The 24,344-nt window shown below is 48.1% G+C and overlaps 1 protein-coding gene across 4 annotated transcripts in view; it reads left to right on the top strand.

The window, feature by feature from the left end:
- TDRD12 (tudor domain containing 12) overlaps positions 1-24,344 on the top strand; it is a 614,823-nt gene that overhangs the window by 384,296 nt on the left and 206,183 nt on the right. For all 4 annotated transcript variants that reach the window (XM_063958365.1, XM_063958363.1, XM_063958366.1 and 1 more), the window contains one exon: positions 19,569-19,696. In XM_063958365.1, the coding sequence (XP_063814435.1) occupies positions 19,569-19,696 (128 nt within the window). The remainder of the gene's footprint in view (positions 1-19,568; positions 19,697-24,344) is intronic.

Raw genomic sequence — 24,344 nt, 5'->3', positions numbered from 1 at the left:
ACACGGGTAAATGCGCGCCCCCGCTCATTTACCCGTGTTTAAAGGAGCGCGCATTTACCCGTGTCTTCTCCGGCTGGGTCCACAGGTTATCCACAGGATAACAGTGGGATATGCCGGAGCGACAGCGGAAATGGCACCAAATAGTCACAAGCTTTCTGGCCTCCCAGGATGCATTGGGGCTCCTCCATATAATCCCTCACACTGACTCAGTCAAATCAGTTTTTTGTTTGGTGCGGCAGGAGCCGGACCATGGTCACAGGGCTGCTGTTAAAGCAGCCCTAAGCTTTTATTATTTTTATAGTCTTGCTATGTTTGAGTGATCTTTCTTAACAGCGTCTTAAACGCATGCTAGAAAGAGTCTCTCCAACAACTCTCCACCGGGTCGCAACAACGCTTATCTTCGGGTATTAGTGCTGTCTCGGCGGGCGTCTGTGACGGATGTTCTAGCAGGTCCAGCAGACGTTACCAGGCTGTGGCCGGAGCATGGGGAGAAGGTAAGGCATCGTTTCCACTTACTAGGGGATTCCGGACACAGCCGCACTGTATTGGAGGAGACTACAAACAGTGGTTGATGCGCCGCCACTCTTAAGTGCTCCAGCGCTATGCTTTAGGGATCATAGGTGCCAGGACTAGGTTGAGGCCGCGATCCTTAGAGTTTTATGTCAGCAGGGGAAGTCAGACGCTCTCCTGGTCGTCCCTCCCCCCAAGTTCATGACCAGTTTCCGTGCGTCTCCCGTCCATGAACTGATGACTTCACTTCCGTCTCAGACGCTACCACGAGGGTACTCGGTCGCAGCTTAAGCCGCTGCGGTTGTGTACACTAGAGTTGCCGCCGAGACCGGGTCGCAGACAGGAGCGTCTGCATACACTCATCGTTCACTGAGCGTCTGTGTCCGTTATCAGTTACCGAAGCGGCAGTGTACACTAGTAGCGTCTGAATCCACTCAGCGTCTTTCGAGTGTATTGATCGATCTTGGAAGTGGGGTGAGTCTCCCTGTATCCCGCTATACTAAGTAAGGGTTATACAGTACTAAGATTCTATCTACTTGTTAGTACGAATAGTTAATTTTTGTACACAATGCATATGAGGCCTGTACAGTACTGTTGTTTTCTGCATATTATGTCTGAAAAACTTGTTGTAATAGCTGTTTAAAAACAGAGATACAGTAATTGTACTCCTACATACTAGAAAAGTATTTTTGTGGTTGATTATATTCTCATATGACAATTTTTAACATGTGACTGACTGCTAGTGTGATTGCTGACTTTTATACGTTTGTCAGTATTGTTTCTGAACCTAAATTTAGGTGCACGGGTTGTGGTCAGATTGATATCACTTCTATATCTATATAGATGATTTTCAGTCACAGAAAGTGTAGTATTTGTAAAAAAAAAAACAACCTTTTCCTTATGGTTTGGTTCCAGCAGCTTCTACAAGTAGCCAGGGTAAAACCAGGGTAGATACATCCATGTTACAGACTACACAAGATGATACAACAGATGAGGATACAGTGTATTCAAATACCCCATATGATGATCCGTCGGAGGCTTTCAGCTCAGAGGATATAGCTGAGCTTATTGATGCCATGAAGCATGTTCTATCTCTGGAGGAATCAGCCAAAGCAGTGTCAAAATCTAAAGCACCTATGTTTCAACGTCCAAAAACAGTTTGGACTGAACTTCCAGAGTCAGAAGATATGACGGAAATTATGGAAGGACCTTGGGCTTCACCCAATAAAAAGTATAAGATTCAGAAAAAATAGGATTCTTACTATCCTTTTCCAGCTACGGACTGTTCAAAAAGAGAATTTCCTCCTAAAGTAGATGCACGTCGTGCGACTTGTGCGTAAATCTATTTTACCATTGCCATCTACCTCACTGAATGATGCCACAGTTAGAAGAGTAGATGGTTTCTTGAAAAATATTTTTTCTCTGACGTCCTAAGTGGATGCTGGGGACTCCGTCAGGACCATGGGGATTAGCGGCTCCGCAGGAGACAGGGCACAAAACTAAAGCTTTAGGATCAGGTGGTGTGTACTGGCTCCTCCCCCTATGACCCTCCTCCAAGCCTCAGTTAGGTTTTTGTGCCCGTCTGAGCAGGGTGCAATCTAGGTGGCTCTCTTAAGGAGCTGCTTAGAAAAAGTTTTTAGGTTTATTATTTTCAGTGAGTCCTGCTGGCAACAGGCTCACTGCATCGAGGGACTTAGGGGAGAGAAGTTCAACTCACCTGCGTGCAGGATGGATTGGCTTCTTAGGCTACTGGACACCATTAGCTCCAGAGGGAGTCGGAACACAGGTCTCACCCTGGGGTTCGTCCCGGAGCCGCGCCGCCGACCCCCCTTGCAGATGCTGAAGATTGAAGGTCCAGAAACCGGCGGCAGAAGGCTCTTCAGTCTTCTTGAAGGTAGCGCACAGCACTGCAGCTGTGCGCCATTGTTTGTCACACACTTCTCACCAACGGTCACGGAGGGTGCAGGGCGCTGCTGGGGGCGCCCTGGGCAGCAATGTAAATACCTTTTATGGCTAAAAAAATACATCACATATAGCCCTTGAGGCTATATGGATGTATTTAACCCCTGCCAGATATTACAAACTACGGGAGAAAAGCCCGCCGGAATAGGGGGCGGGGCTTATTCTCCTCAGCACACAGCGCCATTTTCCTGCTCAGCTCCGCTGTGAGGAAGGCTCCCAGGACTCTCCCCTGCACTGCACTACAGAAACAGGGTAAAACAGAGAGGGGGGGCACTTTTTATGGCGATATTTTATATATTTAAGCTGCTATAAGGATACAACACTTATATAAGGTTGTTCCCATATATATTATAGCGCTTGGGTGTGTGCTGGCAAACTCTCCCTCTGTCTCCCCAAAGGGCTAGTGGGGTCCTGTCTTCGATAAGAGCATTCCCTGTGTGTCTGCTGTGTGTCGGTACGTGTGTGTCGACATGTATGAGGACGATGTTGGTGTGGAGGCAGAGCAATTGCCGGTAATGGTGATGTCACCCCCCAGGGAGTCGACACCGGAATGGATGGCTTTGTTTATGGAATTACGTGATAATGTCAGCACATTACAAAAATCAGTTGACGACATGAGACGGCCGGAAAACCAGTTGGTACCTGCCCAGGCGTCTCAGACACCGTCAGGGGCTGTAAAACGCCCTTTACCTCAGTCGGTCTAGACACGGACACTGAATCTAGTGTCGACGGTGAAGAAACAAACGTATTTTCAAGTAGAGCCACACGTTATATGATCACGGCAATGAAGGAGGCTTTGCATATCTCCGATACTGCAAGTACCACAAAAAGGGGTATTATGTGGGGGGTGAAAAAACTACCTGTAGTTTTTCCTGAATCAGAGGAATTGAATGATGTATGTGATGAAGCGTGGGTTAACCCAGATAGAAAAGTGCTAATTTCAAAAAAGTTATTGGCATTATACCCTTTCCCGCCAGAGGTTAGGGCGCGCTGGGAAACACCCCCTAGGGTGGATAAGGCGCTCACACGCTTATCAAAACAAGTGGCGTTACCGTCTCCTGATACGGCCACCCTCAAGGATCCAGCTGATAGGAGGCTGGAAACTACCCTAAAGAGTATATACACACATACTGGTGTTATACTGCGACCAGCCATCGCCTCAGCCTGGATGTGCAGTGCTGGGGTGGTCTGGTCGGATTCCCTGACTGAAAATATTGATACCCTGGATAGGGACAGTATTTTATTGACTATAGAGCAATTAAAGGATGCTTTTCTTTATATGCGAGATGCTCAGAGGGATATTTGCACTCTGGCATCGAGAGTAAGTGCGATGTCCATATCTGCCAGAAGAAGTTTATGGACGCGACAGTGGTCAGGTGATGCGGATTCCAAACGACATATGGAAGTATTGCCGTATAAAGGGGAGGAATTATTTGGCGTAGGTCTATCGGATCTGGTGGCCACGGCAACTGCCGGAAAATCCACCTTTTTACCTCAGACCCCCTCCCAACAGAAAAAGACACCGTCTTTTCAGCCGCAGTCCTTTCGGTCCTATAAGAACAAGAGGGCAAAAGGACAGTCATATCTGCCCCGGGGCAGAGGAAGGGGTAAGAGAGGGCAGCAAGCAGCCCCTGCCCAGGAACAGAAGCCCTCCCAGGGTTCTGCAAAGCCCTCAGCATGACGCTGGGGCTGTACAAGCGGACTCAGGAGCGGTGGGGGGTCGACTCAGGAATTTCAGCGCACAGTGGGCTTGCTCACAGGTGGACCCTTGGATCCTGCAGGTAGTATCTCAGGGTTACAGGTTGGAATTCGAGAAGTCTCCCCCTCGCCGGTTCCTAAAGTCTGCTTTGCCAACGTCTCCCTCAGACAGGGCGACGGTATTGGAAGCCATTCACAAGCTGTTTTCTCAGCAGGTGATAGTCAAGGTACCCCTCCTACAACAGGGAAAGGGGTATTACTCCACGCTATTTGTGGTACCGAAGCCGGACGGCTCGGTAAGACCTATTCTAAATCTGAAATCTTTGAACCTGTACATACAAAAAATTCAAGTTCAAGATGGAATCACTCAGAGCAGTGATAGCGAATCTGGAAGAAGGGGACTTTATGGTGTCCCTGGACATAAAGGATGCTTACCTGCATGTCCCAATTTGCCCTTCACATCAAGGGTACCTCAGGTTCGTGGTGCAAAACTGTCATTATCAGTTTCAGACGCTGCCGTTTGGATTGTCCACGGCACCTCGGGTCTTTACCAAGGTAATGGCCGAAATGATGATTCTTCTGCGAAGAAGAGGCGTATTAATTATCCCTTACTTGGACGATCTCCTGATAAGGGCAAGGTCCAGAGAACAGCTGGAGGACGGAGTAGCACTAACCCAAGTAGTGCTGCAACAACACGGGTGGATTCTGAATTTTCCAAAATCTCAGTTGACCCCGACAACACGTCTGCTGTTCCTGGGAATGATTCTGGACACGGTTCAGAAAAAGGTGTTTCTTCCGGAGGAGAAAGCCAAGGAGTTATCCGAACTTGTCAGGAACCTCCTAAAACCAGGAAAAGTGTCTGTGCATCAATGCACAAGAGTCCTGGGAAAGATGGTGGCTTCTTACGAAGCAATTCCATTCGGCAGATTCCACGCACGAACTTTTCAGTGGGATCTGCTGGACAAATGGTCCGGATCGCATCTGCAGATGCATCAGCGGATAACCTTATCGCCACGGACAAGGGTGTCTCTTCTGTGGTGGTTGCAGAGTGCTCATCTGTTAGAGGGCCGCAGATTTGGCATACAGGACTGGGTCCTGGTGACCACGGATGCCAGTCTGAGAGGCTGGGGAGCGGTCACACAGGGAAGAAACTTCCAGGGAGTATGGTCAAGCCTGGAGATGTCTCTTCATATAAATATACTGGAGCTAAGAGCAATTTACAATGCTCTAAGCCTGGCAAAACCCCTGCTTCAGGGTCAGCCGGTGTTGATCCAGTCGGACAACATCACGGCAGTCGCCCACGTAAACAGACAGGGCGGCACAAGAAGCAGGAGAGCAATGGCAGAAGCTGCAAGGATCCTTCGCTGGGCGGAAGATCATGTGATAGCACTGTCAGCAGTGTTCATTCCGGGAGTAGACAACTGGGAAGCAGACTTCCTCAGCAGACACGATCTACACCCGGGAGAGTGGGGACTTCATCCAGAAGTCTTCCACATGATTGTGAACCGTTGGGAAAAACCAAAGGTGGATATGATGGCGTCTCGCCTCAACAAAAAACTGGACAGGTATTGCGCCAGGTCAAGAGACCCTCAGGCAATAGCTGTGGACGCTCTGGTAACACCGTGGGTGTACCAGTCAGTGTATGTGTTTCCTCCTCTGCCTCTCATACCCAAAGTACTGAGAATTATACGGCAAAGGGGAGTAAGAACGATACTCGTGGCTCCGGATTGGCCAAGAAGAACTTGGTACCCGGAACTTCAGGAGATGCTCACGGAAAATCCGTGGCCTCTACCTCTAAGACGGGACCTGATTCAGCAGGGACCGTGTCTATTCCAAGACTTACCGCGGCTGCGTTTGACGGCATGGCGGTTGAACGCCGAATTCTAAAGGAAAAAGGCATTCCAGAAGAGGTCATTCCTACACTGGTTAAAGCCAGGAAGGAGGTGACTGCACAACATTATCACCGCATTTGGAGAAAATATGTTGCGTGGTGTGAGGCCAGGAAGGCCCCCACGGAGGAATTTCAACTGGGTCGATTCCTACATTTCCTGCAAACAGGATTGTCTATGGGCCTCAAATTGGGGTCCATTAAGGTTCAAATTTCGGCCCTGTCGATTTTCTTCCAGAAAGAATTGGCTTCAGTTCCTGAAGTCCAGACTTTTGTAAAAGGAGTACTACATATACAGCCCCCGGTTGTGCCCCCAGTGGCTCCGTGGGACCTGAATGTAGTTTTGGATTTTCTCAAATCCCATTGGTTTGAGCCACTCAAATCGGTGGATTTGAAATATCTTACATGGAAAGTAACCATGCTACTGGCCCTGGCTTCAGCCAGGAGAGTATCAGAATTGGCGGCTTTATCGTATAAGAGCCCATATCTGATTTTCCATTCGGACAGGGCAGAACTGCGGACGCGTCCTCAGTTTCTGCCTAAGGTGGTGTCAGCGTTTCACCTGAACCAGCCTATTGTGGTGCCTGCGGCTACTAGCGATTTGGAAGATTCCAAGTTGCTGGACGTTGTCAGGGCATTGAAAATATACTGTCACGATCCGGGTATCTGGACGCCATTTCTTACCCATCAGATGCCTCCTAAGGCTGGCTCAGCGCTCCAGGACCGGATCCCATCTGTTATCCTGATGTGTACATTCCTGTATCCTCTCCTGTCACTCTGGGACGCTGTCACAGTAAACGCCATATTACACCTGGCATGGCGTCTCCCGCGGCCTCCGCCGCCGTCCCTGAACTTCTGCATGCAGAGTGTCTGAGTGGCGATTACGTCAGCCGCGGCCTCCGCTGTGTCCGCGTGGTTGGATGTGCATCTGTCAGCCTGGCGCCTCCTGTCTCCGGTGGCCGGCGCCGCCATTACTGTTTTCATTACCACATGGATTACAAACCAAACTTCCCTCCAAGTGTCTGCATGGGCGCAGCCATCTTGGATTCTGTCAGCTGATCATTTCCACCAATCTGTTCTCAGTATTGATAATCTGCATAATTGCCTAGCCAATCCCTTCCTTGCTGCAGGTATAAATACACTGTGCCTGAGCAAGGAAGGCGTCAGTGCTTTGGTTGTCAAACCTAGTTCCTGTTTGTCTCTCTCCTGTGATTGTCTTCCAGGTTCCAGCTCCTGTTTCAAGACTTCCACCATAGAGACCCGCACCAGCATTCCACCTGCGGTGTAGCCTGACTCTCCAATCCATTGTGGATTCATCTGTTTCCAGCTACAACATTACCTGCTTCCAGCTCAGCTTCCAGCAGAGTACAGCTTCCCTTAAAGGGCCGGTGTCCTTTCTACACTTTACCACTCTCCACCGGTATTATTATTTCTCCGCTCTCAAGTTCTACATTTCAGTTCATATTTCATCGCTCCCAAGTTCATTTATTATTTAACTGGTTCCAGCCAGTATCCACTCCGTGCTAACAACAGTCTGGTTCCAGCCAGTATCCACAGCAGCTGTTTTATCTTCAGCAACCCAGCTTTTCCTGGAACACCAGCTGGCACAATCCTGGGTTATCTCCATTGCTACAGTCGGGCCTGGTAAGGACTTTCCATCTAGAAGATCATAAGAACTATCTCACACTACCAGTGCCCTGTGGCTCCTGCCATCCTGTAGTACCCAGGAACTGTATTTATTCTTTGCTGACTTTTACGTTTTCTTTTACTGCTGCTGTGTTGCGGAGTTGTCATAATAAACATCATTGACTTTTATCCAAGTTGTCGTGGTCACGCCTTCGGGCAGTTATTATTCATGTTACTTACATGTCCAGGGGTCTGATACAACCTCCCAGGTTCCGGTACATCTCAGCCCCTACAACTGAGGCTGCCTCCCGTCAGCTCAGGCCCTCAGTTGTGACAGTAAGCACTGACCTAATGAATCCAGCCGGAGACCAGGATCAAGCGGCCAGGCCGATGCAAGAACTGGCAGCCCGACTAGAACATCAGGAGGCTGCACAGGGCCACATCATCTGCTGTCTCCAGGTTCTCTCTACTCGGCTGGATGGGATTCAGACAACTCTCCGTGGATCAGGCGCGTCTGGTGCGTCAACCACAGTGACTCCAGCTATAACCCCACCCACCTTACCCATTTCTGCTCCACGTCTTCATCTTCCAACGCCAGCAAAATTTGACGGATCTCCAAGATTCTGCAGGGGATTTCTCAACCAGTGTGAGATTCAGTTTGAGCTACAACCTGGCAATTTTCCCAGTGACCGTACAAAAATTGCCTTCATTATTTCTCTTCTCAGTGGCTCAGCCCTTGATTGGGCATCACCATTATGGGAGAGGTCCGACACCCTGCTATCTTCCTACACTGCCTTCGTGTCAACATTCAGGCGCATCTTCGACGAGCCAGGCCGGGTAACCTCAGCTTCATCCGAGATTCTCCGTTTACGCCAGGGGTCACGTACTGTAGGACAATATCTGATACAGTTCCAGATCCTGGCATCCGAACTGGCATGGAACGACGAGGCCCTGTATGCTGCATTCTGGCATGGCTTATCTGAGCGTATTAAAGATGAGTTAGCTACCAGAGACTTACCTTCTAAGTTAGATGAGCTAATCTCACTCTGCACGAAAGTTGATTTACGTTTCAGAGAGAGAGCAACTGAGCGTGGAAGATCATCTGCTCCAAAATCTTCTGCTCCTCCTCCTCGTCAACTGTCACCATCTAAAGATGAGCCCATGCAACTTGGCCGTTCCCGTTTAACTCCTGCTGAGCGCCGAAGACGTCTCTCCGAGTTTCTCTGTCTCTATTGTGCAGCTCCGTCTCACACCATTAATGCCTGTCCCAAACGTCCGGGAAACTCCAAATCCTAGCTCGCCAAGGAGAGGGCCGGCTAGGAGTAATGATCTCCTCTCCATCTCCTCAAGATTGTAATCTCCCAGTCTCGCTTCAAGTTGCTCAACGTTATCGGAACGTCATTGCCCTCCTTGATTCCGGAGCAGCTGGGAACTTTATTACCGAAGCCTATGTTAAACGGTGGTCCCTACCCACCGAGAGACTTCCTTCGTCCATTTCTTTAACTGCCGTGGATGGCAGCAAAATTTTTGATGCAGTTATTTCTTTAAGGACTCTACCAGTTCGTCTGAGAGTGGGAGTTCTTCATTCCGAACTTATTTCTTTTTTAGTGATTCCAAGAGCCACACATCCTGTGGTCCTGGGCCTTCCATGGCTCCGTCTTCACAATCCTACAATTGATTGGACGACTACGCAAATCCTGGCATGGGGTTCCTCCTGTGCTGAGACATGTTTGTTTAAAGTATTGCCTGTCTGTACTTCCTCCCCCAGGTCGTCTGATGTTCCACCTCCTCCATATCAAGATTTCACGGATGTGTTCAGTAAAGCTTCTGCTGATATCCTTCCTCCTCATAGAGAATGGGACTGTCCGATTGATCTCGTTCCAGGGAAGGTTCCACCTCGAGGCCGAACTTATCCGTTGTCTCTGCCTGAGACGCATTCTATGGAGGAATATATTAAAGAGAACCTAGCAAAGGGGTTCATTCGACCTTCTTCTTCTCCAGCCGGCGCAGGCTTCTTTTTTGTAAAAAAGAAAGATGGTGGTCTGCGGCCGTGCATCGACTACAGAGGTTTGAACGACATTACCATCAAGAACCGTTATCCTTTACCCCTGATTACTGAGCTCTTTGACAGAGTTAGCGGAGCTACCATCTTTACAAAGCTGGACTTGCGAGGTGCATACAATCTCATCCGGATCCGTGAGGGTGACGAGTGGAAGACCGCCTTTAACACCCGTGACGGACATTATGAGTACCTCGTCATGCCCTTCGGATTGAGCAATGCTCCAGCTGTCTTCCAGCATTTTGTCAATGAGATCTTCAGAGACATTCTATACCGTCATGTCGTGGTCTATCTAGACGATATCCTCATTTTTGCCAACGATTTAGAGGAACATCGTTTTTGGGTTAAAGAGGTTCTGTCCCGTCTCCGTGTCAATCATCTCTATTGCAAATTAGAAAAATGCGTCTTTGAAGTCAAGTCCATTCCGTTTCTAGGGTACATTGTGTCCGGTTCCGGACTAGAGATGGATCCTGAGAAACTACAAGCAATCCAAAATTGGCCGGTACCCTTAACCCTCAAAGGGGTCCAGAGGTTCTTAGGGTTCGCCAACTATTACCGAAAGTTTATACGAGACTTTTCCACCATTGTGGCGCCTATTACTGCTTTCACTAAGAAGGGTGCTAACCCGTCCAAGTGGTCTGAAGAAGCCATGCAAGCATTTCATCTTTTAAAACAAAGGTTCATCTCTGCGCCTGTTCTGAAACAGCCTGACATCGACTCTCCTTTCATCTTAGAGGTGGATGCCTCCTCCGTTGGAGTAGGAGCGGTGTTATCTCAGAGGGCTAAAGATGGCCATTTACACCCTTGCAGTTTCTTCTCCCGGAAGTTCTCCCCAGCTGAGCGCAACTATGCCATTGGCGACCAGGAGTTGCTAGCCATCAAGCTCGCTCTAGAAGAGTGGAGGTATCTGTTGGAGGGAGCTTCTCATTCAATCACCATACTTACAGACCACAAGAACCTTTTATACCTGAAGGGCGCACAATGTCTCAACCCTCGTCAGGCCAGATGGGCACTTTTCTTTTCCAGGTTCGACTTTAAACTCCAGTTCTGTCCGGGCTCTCAGAATCGCAAGGCCGATGCCCTTTCCCGCTCATGGGAGCAAGAGAATGAGTCAGAGTCTTCAGACAAGCATCCTATTATAAATCCGTTGGCATTCTCCACGGTAGGGATGGACTCTACGCCCCCATCAGGGAAAAGTTTTGTGAAGCCGATGCTAAGGAAGAAGCTCATGCATTGGGCCCATGCTTCCCGTTTTGCCGGACATACAGGTATCCAAAAAACCCTGGAGTTTATCTCTAGGTCCTATTGGTGGCCAACTCTGAAAAAGGACGTCTTGGAGTTTATTGCATCTTGCCCAAAGTGTGCCCAACATAAAGTATCCCGCCAGTCGCCTGCGGGGCAACTGGTTCCACTATCCGTTCCCCGTCGACCATGGACCCACTTGTCGATGGATTTCATTACAGACTTACCCATGTGCAACAAGTTCAATACCATCTGGGTGGTAGTTGACCGGTTCACCAAGATGGCACACTTCATTCCTCTCACCGGTCTTCCGTCAGCTTCCAAGTTGGCTCAAGTATTCATACAAGAGATCTTCCGACTCCACGGTCTTCCTGAAGAAATTATCTCAGATCGAGGAGTTCAATTCACAGCCAAATTCTGGCGAAGTTTATGTCAAGTCCTCCAAGTCAAGCTAAAGTTTTCCACGGCTTACCATCCTCAGACCAATGGTCAAACCGAGATGGTGAATCAGGACTTGGAGGCCTTCCTCCGCATCTATGTGTCCTCCTCTCAAGATGACTGGGTTCAATTACTTCCCTGGGCCGAGTTCTGTCATAACAACCAGTATCATTCTTCATCTGCTTCAACACCATTCTTCACTAACTTTGGATTCCACCCTAAAGTCCCTGAGTTCCAACCGCTTCCAGCAACTTCTGTTCCCGCAGTGGATATCACCTTGCATCAGTTTGCCAATATCTGGAAGAGCGTACGATCAGCTCTGCTCAAGGCATCATTCAGGTACAAGAAGTTTGCGGATAAGAAGCGTCGAGCAGTTCCTGCTCTCAAGGTGGGTGATCGGGTATGGTTATCCACGAAGAATTTGAGGTTAAGAGTTCCCAGTATGAAGTTTGCACCTCGCTATATCGGTCCTTTCAAGATTGAACAAGTCATCAATCCTGTTGCTTACAGACTCCAGTTGCCTCCCTTCTTAAAAATACCCAGGACATTCCATGTTTCCCTGTTGAAACCGCTGATCTTGAATCGGTTTCATTCCTCACTTCCTCCAACTCCGAAAGTCCAAACTCAACGAGGCGTTGAGTATGAAGTGGCCAAGATCCTGGACTCACGTCACCGTTACGGTCAACTACAATATCTTATTGACTGGAAGGGTTATGGTCCTGAGGAACGTTCATGGACCAATGCTTCTGATGTCCATGCTCCTGCCTTGGTCCGGAGATTCCATTCCAAGTTTCCTCAAAAGCCAAAGAAGTGTCCTGGGGCCACTCCTAAAGGGGGGGGTGCTGTCACGATCCGGGTATCTGGACGCCATTTCTTACCCATCAGATGCCTCCTAAGGCTGGCTCAGCGCTCCAGGACCGGATCCCATCTGTTATCCTGATGTGTACATTCCTGTATCCTCTCCTGTCACTCTGGGACGCTGTCACAGTAAATGCCATATTACACCTGGCATGGCGTCTCCCGCGGCCTCCGCCGCCGTCCCTGAACTTCTGCATGCAGAGTGTCTGAGTGGCGATTACGTCAGCCGCGGCCTCCGCTGTGTCCGCGTGGTTGGATGTGCATCTGTCAGCCTGGCGCCTCCTGTCTCCGGTGGCCGGCGCCGCCATTACTGTTTTCATTACCACATGGATTACAAACCAAACTTCCCTCCAAGTGTCTGCATGGGCGCAGCCATCTTGGATTCTGTCAGCTGATCATTTCCACCAATCTGTTCTCAGTATTGATAATCTGCATAATTGCCTAGCCAATCCCTTCCTTGCTGCAGGTATAAATACACTGTGCCTGAGCAAGGAAGGCGTCAGTGCTTTGGTTGTCAAACCTAGTTCCTGTTTGTCTCTCTCCTGTGATTGTCTTCCAGGTTCCAGCTCCTGTCTCAAGACTTCCACCATAGAGACCCGCACCAGCATTCCACCTGCGGTGTAGCCTGACTCTCCAATCCATTGTGGATTCATCTGTTTCCAGCTACAACATTACCTGCTTCCAGCTCAGCTTCCAGCAGAGTACAGCTTCCCTTAAAGGGCCGGTGTCCTTTCTACACTTTACCACTCTCCACCGGTATTATTATTTCTCCGCTCTCAAGTTCTACATTTCAGTTCATATTTCATCGCTCCCAAGTTCATTTATTATTTAACTGGTTCCAGCCAGTATCCACTCCGTGCTAACAACAGTCTGGTTCCAGCCAGTATCCACAGCAGCTGTTTTATCTTCAGCAACCCAGCTTTTCCTGGAACACCAGCTGGCACAATCCTGGGTTATCTCCATTGCTACAGTCGGGCCTGGTAAGGACTTTCCATCTAGAAGATCATAAGAACTATCTCACACTACCAGTGCCCTGTGGCTCCTGCCATCCTGTAGTACCCAGGAACTGTATTTATTCTTTGCTGACTTTTACGTTTTCTTTTACTGCTGCTGTGTTGCGGAGTTGTCATAATAAACATCATTGACTTTTATCCAAGTTGTCGTGGTCACGCCTTCGGGCAGTTATTATTCATGTTACTTACATGTCCAGGGGTCTGATACAACCTCCCAGGTTCCGGTACATCTCAGCCCCTACAACTGAGGCTGCCTCCCGTCAGCTCAGGCCCTCAGTTGTGACATATACATTTCAAGGACGGCTGGAGTCAGAAAATCTGACTCGCTGTTTATACTGTATGCACCCAACAAGCTGGGTGCTCCTGCTTCTAAGCAGACGATTGCTCGTTGGATTTGTAGCACAATTCAACTTGCACATTCTGTGGCAGGCCTGCCACAGCCTAAATCTGTCAAGGCCCATTCCACAAGGAAGGTGGGCTCATCCTGGGCGGCTGCCCGAGGGGTCTCGGCATTACAACTCTGCCGAGCAGCTACGTGGTCGGGGGAGAACACGTTTGTAAAATTCTACAAATTTGATACCCTGGCTAAAGAGGACCTGGAGTTCTCTCATTCGGTGCTGCAGAGTCATCCGCACTCTCCCGCCCGTTTGGGAGCTTTGGTATAATCCCCATGGTCCTGACGGAGTCCCCAGCATCCACTTAGGACGTCAGAGAAAATAAGATTTTACTTACCGATAAATCTATTTCTCGTAGTCCGTAGTGGATGCTGGGCGCCCATCCCAAGTGCGGATTGTCTGCAATACTTGTACATAGTTATTGTTACAAAAAAATCGGGTTGTTATTTGTTGTGAGCCGTCTGTTCAGAGGCTCCTACGTTTGTCATACTGTTAACTGGGTTTAGATCACAAGTTATACGGTGTGATTGGTGTGGCTGGTATGAGTCTTACCCGGGATTCAATATCCTTCCTTATTGTGTACGCTCGTCCGGGCACAGTATCCTAACTGAGGCTTGGAGGAGGGTCATAGGGGGAGGAGCCAGTACACACCACCTGATCCTAAAGCTTTAGTTTTGTGCCCTGTCTCCTGCGGAGCCGCTAATCCCCATGGTCCTGACGGAGTCCCCAGCATCCACTACGGACTACGAGAAATAGATTTATCGGTAAGTAAAATCTTATTTTCTCTCTCAGGGGCTGTTGTAAGGCCAGCTATGGCTTCAGCGTGGATGGTGATAGCAGTGGTAGAATGGGCGGAGGAACTAGAGAATGGCCTCAGGTTTCCGGCTAGTTATAACCCTAAGCCTAGGGGTTTGAAATTTCAGCCATTTCGATGGCAAGGCAGAGCAAAAGGGAAATGGGCCAATAGACGGCCAGCTTCCAAACCAGAACCGAAGCCATCACTCTGAGGGTGCAAGCCTCCGCCTGGAGGACTCCAGGGTTGGGGGCCGACTCCTTCACTTTGCACACATATGGCATTAGTCGACGACAAATGCTTGGGTGCAGAAGGTGGTATCTCTCGGTTATGTTTTCCCTTTCAAGAGGCAGCCTCCTCAAAGGTTTTTTTGCACCAGCCCGTCTTGTATTGAGTCGAAGGCCACCGTCCTGCAAGAAGCAGTTCAGAAATTGCTTAAGACTGGGGTAATTATCCCAGTTCCCCACACACAACGGGGACAGGATTTTTACTCCAATCTATTTTTGATTCAGAAGCCAAATGGGTCATTCTGACCAATTCTCAATCTCAAAATGTTAAACAAATACATTTGGGTTCCAAGGTTCCACATGGAAATGTTACGTTCCATAGTTTTGGCTATGGAACCAGCAGATTACATGGTATCTTTGGATATACAGGATGCTTACCTACATGTGCCCATAGCACGATCCCATCAGTGTTACCTCAGGTTGGCCATCCTCCAGCAACATTTTCAGTTCCAGGCTTTGCCCTTTGGGCTAGCGACAGCCCCCAGGGTATTTACCAAAATTATGATGGTTATGGCAGCTTATCTCTGCAAACAGGGGATAAGAATTTTTCCATACCTCAACGATCTTTTAATCCTGGCACAATCCCAGGAATTACTCTTGAGCCATCTCCAACAGACGATAGTCTGTCTACAAGGACACGGATGGCTCATAAATTGGGAAAAATCGTCTCTGAATTTGTCACAACGGATGATTCATTTGGGGGCCATATTGGATTCAAGTCTACAAAGAATAATTTTACCTTGGAAAAAGATATCTAAGTTGCAAGAATGACTCAGGAGTTGTTGCACAATATCAGTCCATGCAGCAATGCGACTGATGGGTCTGATGGTGTCAACATTCAACATGGTGGAATATGCACAATTCCACTCCAGACCTCTACAACACCTCATTCTGACCAAATGGAACGGAAGACAGCAGACAATAAAAAGACAGATGATAAAGCTTCCAGTAAACGTAAAAAGCTCACTAAACTGGTGACTTCAGACGGACCATCTAGACAAGGGGAGACCCTTTTGGATAACAGATTGGCAAGTCCTGACAACAGATGCCAGTCTTCAGGGCTGGAGAGCGGTGTGCGAAAGTTTCTGGTTTCAGGGAAAATGGATCATAAGGGAAAGTTGCCTGCCAATAAATCTGTTGGAAATAAGGGCCATATATATATGGCTCTGGTTCAGGCAAAGGACATTCTGCAAGGAAGACCAGTCCAGATCCACTCAGACAATGCAACAGCAGTAGCGTACCTCAATCATCAGGGAGGAACTGACAGCAAAAGGTTAATGGAGGAAGTAACTCACATACTAAGATAGCAGAACTCCATCTTCCGGCATTGTCCGCAGTGTTTGTTCCTGGAGTACTGAACTGGGAAGCGGACTTTCTCAGTCGACACGCCATTCAGGAAACCGAATGGGCGTTACACCCGGAAGTATTTCAGACTCTAGTAAACAGATGGGGTCTGCCAGAGTTAGATCTGAACAACAAAGTTCCGATATATGGGTCAAAAACAAAGGATCCCGGGGCGATCCTTGTAGACGCACTGTCAGAGAAATGGGAATTTAATCTGGCATATCTGTTTCCTCCAATCTCCCTGTTACCCAGGGTGGTGAGGAAAATAAAGCAAGCAAAGCGGGCTATAATTCTAATAGCTCCAGCTTGGCCCAGAAGGCATTGGTACACAGATCTACTAAGGATGTCCGTGGAAGCTCCAATACTGCTCCCTCAACGTCCAGATCTACTAATGCAGGGTCCTTGTTATCACAGCCATCTGGATCGTCTGTCTTTGACGGCGTGGCTGTTGAAACCTCTCTCCTAAAGTCAAGTAATTCAAACTATGCTTAGAGCAAGAAAACCTTCAGCACGTATTTATCATCGAATATGACAAGCCTATATTCATTGGTGTAGTGAAAGGAGTATGGATCCAAGATCTTTTAGTATCCAGGATTTTGGATTTCCTTCTAGCAGGATTGGATAAGGGGTTAAAAGTAGCTTCCTTGAGAGTTCAAGTATCGGCATTAACTGTATGGTTTCAGAAAAAGATTGCTAACCTACAGGATGTGCGTACTTTCTTTCAGGGAGTGTTGCACATTCAACCTCCGTTTGTTCCTCCTGCAGTTCCCTGGGATTTGAATCTGGTTCTTAAAATCCTTCAGGGGCTCCGTTTGAACCACTTAAGACAGCAGATCTTAAATGGTTGACGGCTAAAGTTCTCTTTCTACTGACGATGGCGTCAGCTAGAAGAGTGTCAGATTTAGGAGCACTGTCGTGTAAGTCTCCTTTTCTGATCTTTTATCCAGATAAGGCAGTACTCAGAATTAGATCTGGGTATCTTCCGAAGGTGGTCTCAAAGTTTCACCTTAACAAAGAGATTGTAGTCCCGGCTTTTCAGGTATCGGGACTTTCTGCGGGAGAAGCGTCGCTGGACGTGGTCCGTGCGTTAAGAATATACATAGATCGTACTAGTGCCATCAGAACGATTCTCTCTTCATTCTCTACGGATATCACAAAAGAGGATGGCCTGCTAGTAAACAGACGCTGGCAAGATGGCTCCGAATGGTAATTTCAGAAGCATATTCTTGTGCTGATCTCCCTGCTCCGGCTAATGTCTCTGCGCACTCTACACGTAAGGTAGGTCCTTCATGGGCAGCACAACATGGTGCTTCAGCAGAACAGATTTGTAAGGCTGCCATATGGTCTTCCATTAACACGTTCATTAGACATTATGCCTTGGATACTTTTGCCTCTCATGGCACGGAATTCGGACGAAAGGTTCTCCTGTCTAATCAGGAGCGTCCCCACCACTAAAAATGGCTTTGGGAATCCCAATGTTATCCTGTGGATAACCTGTGGACTCAGCCGGATAAGTATACGTTATGGTATGAACTTACTGTTGATAACGGAATTTCTCCTATGTCCACAGGGATCCCTCCCTGACGCACCTGATTTGAGGATCTTTACAATCACTATACCTCTTCCCTCTTGTATGGAAGGGTGTGCATGTGTGTTCTTATCGCCTGAATAGGTCTCTACATGATGCTCCTGCCTAGATTGCTGTGAAAACAACTGATTTGACTGAGTTAGTGGACGGGATTATATGGAGGAGCCCCGATGTATCCTGGGAGGCCAGAAAGCTTGTGACTATTTGGTGTCATTTCCGCTGTCGCTCCGGCATATCCCAATGTTATCCTGTGGATACCTGTGGACATAGGAGAAATTCCGTTATCAACGGTAAGTTCTTACCATAATGTATATTTTCCCTAGTGGAAAAGGGTCCCCCTGCAAATTCCCGGATCTAGTGATCCGGGAATCCTACCCGGGTAGCTTGCCGGGTTGAACATGTGTTCAACCCGGTAAGCTGTCTAGTGTGAACGGGAGCCGTGTCGAGACGACACGGCTCCCATTCGCAGTGTATGGGAGGGCGGCGCTGGGAGATCATGTGATCTCCCAGTGCCGCCCCTGCACGCGTCAGCAGCAGTATCACCAACCCGGCAATATGCCGGGTTGGTGAGCGCTGTATGAAAGGGGGCTGTAGCACTGGTCGCAGCCGTGTCAGGCGACACGGCTGCGACCCGTGCTACAGTGGAAAAGGGGTATAACTGTACTTTAGCTTTACAGCTTCAACCTCTCAGCTTGTTTCAGTTCTTTTTACTGTATTTAGATCTATATCTACAGTATAGGGATAGTTTTCTGCATCGATCAGTGTACAACCAGGTGGCTTGTTTTAGAAATTATCTGTGCTATAGATTTATGCTAGTTGGTTAAATTATCCTAGCAGTTTATTATTCTTACCCATGTGCCTACTTAATGTTTATTTGTAGTCACTCTACTGGGACTGGGGTGCTACAGTAACTCTGGAGACTACTTATTCCTTATTTGTGGTCTAATAATCAGTGCTCTCCGCCTGCCAACACCCAATCCCCCCCTCCTCCACACACACACACACACACACACACACACACACACACACACACACACACACACAACAGACTTTTTTCGAGCATTTAACTCATAATTATTTTATCTAGGGGAACCTCTGCTAAGTCTAGCCAGGAATGGGGTGCCCCTGTGCTGCGCATTTTTCACGTGTAGTGAGGTGATAGTTAACACCATACTCTGTGTACATTTAGGCAGGATTAATATATTGTTATAAGTATTCACAAGGTATAGGCATTCACCGCTTAGTCCAGAAGAAATAGTTTTATTCAATCATAGCAGCATCAAGATAGCCAAACGGCTAGTATAAAGTCAGCGTTTCGGTCCCTTTATGGACCCTTGTCAAGAAAAACAACAGTGCATCAGAGTCATCCTGGAACCCATGCACCGTCCGATGTTATATTGAAGCTGTGAGTGTGGTCTTAAGCTAATATATATCCCCTACTGAGATAATGACACATATATATTATATTATATATCTCTATATACACATAATATATAAGTCATTATCTCAGTAGGGGACCCAAAAATGTGGGATTTTGGATAAGGGATACTCAACCTGTATATGTATGTATGCATGTATAATATATAAATATAATGTACAGGTTGAGTATCCCTTATTCAAAATCACACATTTTTGGTTCCCCTACTGAGATAATGACACATATATATGTATATTCTATATCTATGTAATATATTTATGTATACACATAATATATAAACTATATATGTCATTATCTCAGTAAAGGACCCAAAAATGTGGAATTTTGTATAAGGGATACTCAACCTGTATATATATTTTCTCGCTTTTAAGGGAACAGGTGATTGTATGCTTTTATGCTTTAACCCCTTGCATACTTGTGTACCATTAGGTGAAGTGATCGTCACTACACCAAATAGCTTGCTGAGATGTTTGGCGCATCATGGATTCCTTTTACTGAGGCTCTGCCATCTAATTCTTGATGAGGTGGATGTATTATTCTCCAAAGCCGGGCCACAAGTGAGTGGGGACTGTCGTTTACATGTACATTACACTGATGGGCCCAGGTTCTTTGTTTAAAGAATATAATGTCTTTTTCCTAATACCCTTATACATGTGCATATGTTGACTTCATTTAGATTCCTATGTTTAAAAAGCACAGGCTATTCCAGTATGAGAGCATCTTACAATATCTACAATTGTGTTATACATGTTTTGGATGATATACTGAGACTTTCTGCAGCGGGGTACACTGGGTTTCACAGGGATAACATCGGGGGTGTAGAGTAGGATCTTGATCCGAGGCACCAACAGGCTCAAAGCTTTGACTGTTCCCAAGATGCTCAGCGCCGCCTCCTCTATAACTCCGCCTCCGTGCACAGGAGCTCAGTTTGTAAGTTGGTGCCTGCAGTGCAGGCAGCTAACAGGCAGGGCTGCTCCAGCAGCCCTGAAAAGAGCTTTTAAAGTGAAGATAGAAGACTTCAAGGGCTGCAGCAGAGGCACTGTCAGTGCTAGATGTCATTCTGACATCTCCTGCTGCAGCTCCCTCACCTCCCCCAGCGGCGATGTATACTTCCGTGTCCCTGGTTGCCGGGTACTTACAGCGGAGGCTCTGGTTCGGCAGGTCAGACACACACACTCACCAGAGCTCTCCGGGATCGCGTGGCCACATCTAGGGAGGAGGTAAGAGGGTCCCCCAGGCGGGACCCTCTGGAAATAGCAATCCGGCGCAGCCATTAGGAGGCAGGCCGCGCGTGCGCTGGCGTGGACACTGTGTCAGTACAGGGACCCCACTAGACCACCAGGGCAGGGGCACAGGTCGGTTTACCGACAAACCGTTTTTTTATGGCCCACAGTACCCGGTGGTACTAGCAAGGGGATAAGGCTCTGACCTGTAGTTCCCCAGCCCCAGGGCGCCATTTAGAGTAAATGTTCCCACCCTGGAGCTGCATCTCTCTCTCTCTCCCTTACTCACTCCCTGTCAGCGTTTGGGCGCCATCTTCACATGCTGAGCTGATCCTGGGACTGTATGGGCAAAGCCTCCTCTGTAAAGCCGCCTGCATTATCAGCGCTGTGCATTTTACAGGATACTTAAGTATTCTACATGTCTGCTGACAGTGTTAGTTAAGAAAATACAAAATAAGTATATCCTGTGAAACACCTATATCAAATAATAACCTTGACGCACTTAGCCCCCCTCAGGTATAGCAATCTGAGTGAGATACACAAAGTAGAAATCACGCAGCAGCTATGTGCACATAAACACAGTCACATGTACAGTGCAGAAATTATGACAAGCAATAGAACTGCACTGGACTAGCAATACTAAGTAAAGCTATATAGGATAATAGATCTATCAATGCACAGTAAAAACTGGATATATATCACAGGGTACTTGTACTACATAACCCTGGAATAATGCACCTTTTTCTCTGTAATTTTCATTCACTGTATACCTCTTGAATCCTCTTGTTTGTGCTATCACACTGCACAGGGAGTTCTTGGTCAGGTATTATACTGCTGATATTGTACTGTGTTGCCCGTGATTTATGCTTTCAGATATGTCCCCTTCAAGGGGCGACGGTTCTGTGGCTGATCCCACAATGCGTGGTGGTGACGTCGCAGACACATTAGTGGAAAACATAGCAGCGGAGGGTTCAGGTTCTGGGGGTTCCCTGCCCCCCAGTAGAGCCGTGGCAACAGGGGTCCATAATGACCCACCTTAGGCTACTTTCTCTACTCTATTGAATGCGCTGGTAACTAGACTTACGCCCCCTATGGGACCTCACGTGCCGGTACAGCCACATATTGTCCCTGCGGTTAATCCGCCATGGGCAGATCTCCTGTTCACTTAGTTACAGCAATTGAATCACTCACTGAACAAACAGAAACCTAACCCTCGCCCGCCTAAGACCAAGGGGTCCTCTAAGCAGGCCATTACTTCCTCACAATCCACCCATGTTCCAGACACTTCGTCTGATGAAGATGGCGTGTATATTGACCCCTCAGACACTGATCCAGATGCTTCTGATGGGGAATCTGTTTCACAGGTGGATGTACCTGACCTATTGGAGGCTATCAGGCTGATTCTTCAAATTGATGATGACCCAGAACCTGTTGTTACCTCTCAGAAACCGGATAGATTTAAACGTCAGAAGGTTATTAAACAAGTTTTACCTCACTCTGACCACTTAGTTGACATACGTCAGAAATCTTGAGAAAATCCAGGAAAGAAATAAACACCTCACAAGAAGATGGTGGCTCGCTATCCCCTCGCTGCAGAGCTAAGTAAGAATTGGGAAACACCACCGCTGGTGGATTCGCAAGTGGCGTGGCTGGTGGTGTCCTCTGCTCTGCCTGTAACTACCGTCACCTCTCTGAAAGAACCGACGGATAAGCGTGTGGAGGGTTGCTTAAAAGCTATTTACACCCTTGGAGGAGTTGTGCATTGGCCCACTATTGCAGCTACTTGGGTTGCAGAAGCTATTGAAGCATGGGCTCAGGAGGTGTAAGCGGAGCTGGCGTACAATTTTTCTGATAATGCTAGACAATGTGTCTCGTATATTGTCACAGCATCTCATTACATTGAGGCGGCTTCTGATGCCGGTATTCTGGTGGCCAAGGCTTCTACTGCGTCTATTTTGGCTCGCCGGATTCTCTAGTTATGGTCCTGGTCTGTGGATCTGGACTCTAAGAAAACCCTGGAGGTGCTCCCTTTTAAGGGACACATTCTTTTTGGTGAGGATCTCAACAAGATTGAGGCTGACTTAGCTTCTGCTAAGACGGCATGTCTACCTAGTAATGCTCCTTTGGTCCCGAAGGTTAAGAGTACTTCCTTACTTCCTTTTATCCTCCAGGTAAAGCAAAGGGTCAGGCGTACCCGAAACAGGCTCGCACTTCCAAAACCATTAAGCCCAAACCTAAACGTGCCTGGGCTGCCCGTCTGCCTGCTTCCAAATCAGACAAGCCTACTGCATGACAGGACGGGCCTCCTCCTGGGGGATGCCAGGGTGGGAGGCCGACTTCAAAGGTTTACCCAGGAATGGTTGAAGACCACTTCCGATGCCTGGGTACGGGAAGTCGTCACTCACCTTCAAGAAGTGTCCCCTCATCGATTTTGCCTGACAGACTTTGGATCAGGTGAAGGCAAGAACTCTTAATTTGGTGGTACAGTCCCTCCTTGACACAGGAGTGGTAGTGCCAGTGCCTCTGGCTCAGAGAGGCAAGAGGTACTATTCACCGCTGTTCATAGTCCCGAAACCGAATGGTTCCTCCAGGTCCATTCTCAACCTCAAGTCTTTGAACAAATTTGTGAGGGTCTCCAAGTTTCGTTTGGAATCTCTTTGCTCTATTGTTCCCGCTTTGGAGCCCGGGGACTATATGGTATCCCTGGACATACAGGATGCTTACCTTCATATTCCTATTGCCATGTCGCATCAACAATACCTGCGGTTTGCTATTGGCAACCTCCATTATCAATTTCGGGCCTTGCCTTTCAAATTGACCACAGCTCCGCGAGTATTCACAAAGTAATGGCGGTAATGACGGCCCTACTCCGCCGTCAGGGTGTCAGGATCCTGCCGTATCTGGATGACTTGCTGATCCTGGCGATTTCCCCAGAAATTCTCCTCCGTCATCTGGATCTGATGGTCCAGTTTCTACAAGCCCACAGGTGACTCATCAACTGGAAGAAATCTTCCCTGGTCCCTGCTCGGAGCATGGTGCACCTACGGGCATTGTTGGACACTCACAACCAGCGGTTGTTCTTGTCTCAGGAGAAGGTCCTGAACCTTCAGGACAGGATTCGATGCTTCCTCTCTCGCCCACGAGTGTCGATACACTCAGCGATGCAAGTACTATGCCTCATGGTGTCGACTTTCGACATGGTAGAGTACGCTCAATTTCATTTCCGCCCTCTGCAGAAGCTTATTCTTGGCAAGTGGGACGGCCTGCCTCACCGCATCAGATCTCACATAATGGCCCTCATTCCGAGTTGTTCGCTCGTTCTTTTTCTTCGCATCGGTGCGATTAGTCGCAAACTGCGCATGCGCAACGTTCGCAGTGCGCCTGCGCCAAGTAAATTTCATAAAAAGTTTGGTATTTTACTCACGGCTTAACGAAGAAATTTCTTCGTTCTGGTGATCGGAGTGTGATTGACAGGAAGCAGGTGTTTCTGGGCGGAAACTAGCCGTTTTATGGGAGTGTGCGAAAAAACGCAGCCGTTTCTGGGAAAAACGCGGGAGTGTCTGAAGAAACGGGGGAATGTCTTGGCGAACGCTGGGTGTGTTTGTGACGTCAAACCAGGAACGAAACTGACTGAACTGATCGCAGTGGCAGAGTAAGTGTCGAGCTACTCAGAAACTGCTAAGAAATTTCTATTCGCAATTCTGCTAATCTTTCATTCGAATTCTGCTATGCTAAAATACACTCCCAGTAGGCGGCGGCTTAGCGTGTGCAAAGCTGCTAAAAGCAGCTAGTGAGCGAACAACTCGGAATGAGGGCCAATCTCCTTGTCTCCGGAGGTTCATCTGTCACTGAGCTGGTGGCTGCAGGACCATCGATTGAGCAGGGGTTGTCCCTTCTGGATCTCCAACTGGGTTTTTCTGACGACTAATGCCAGTCTGCGGGGTTAAGGCGCGGTGTTGGGGCAACACTCTCTCTTCAGGGT

The sequence above is a fragment of the Pseudophryne corroboree genome, chromosome 3 (assembly GCF_028390025.1).
Source record: "Pseudophryne corroboree isolate aPseCor3 chromosome 3, aPseCor3.hap2, whole genome shotgun sequence".
In the NCBI taxonomy this organism is placed as follows: Eukaryota; Metazoa; Chordata; class Amphibia; order Anura; family Myobatrachidae; genus Pseudophryne; species Pseudophryne corroboree.
The sequence above is the reverse complement of the archived record's forward strand: the minus strand, read 5'-3'. Positions and strand labels throughout refer to the sequence as shown.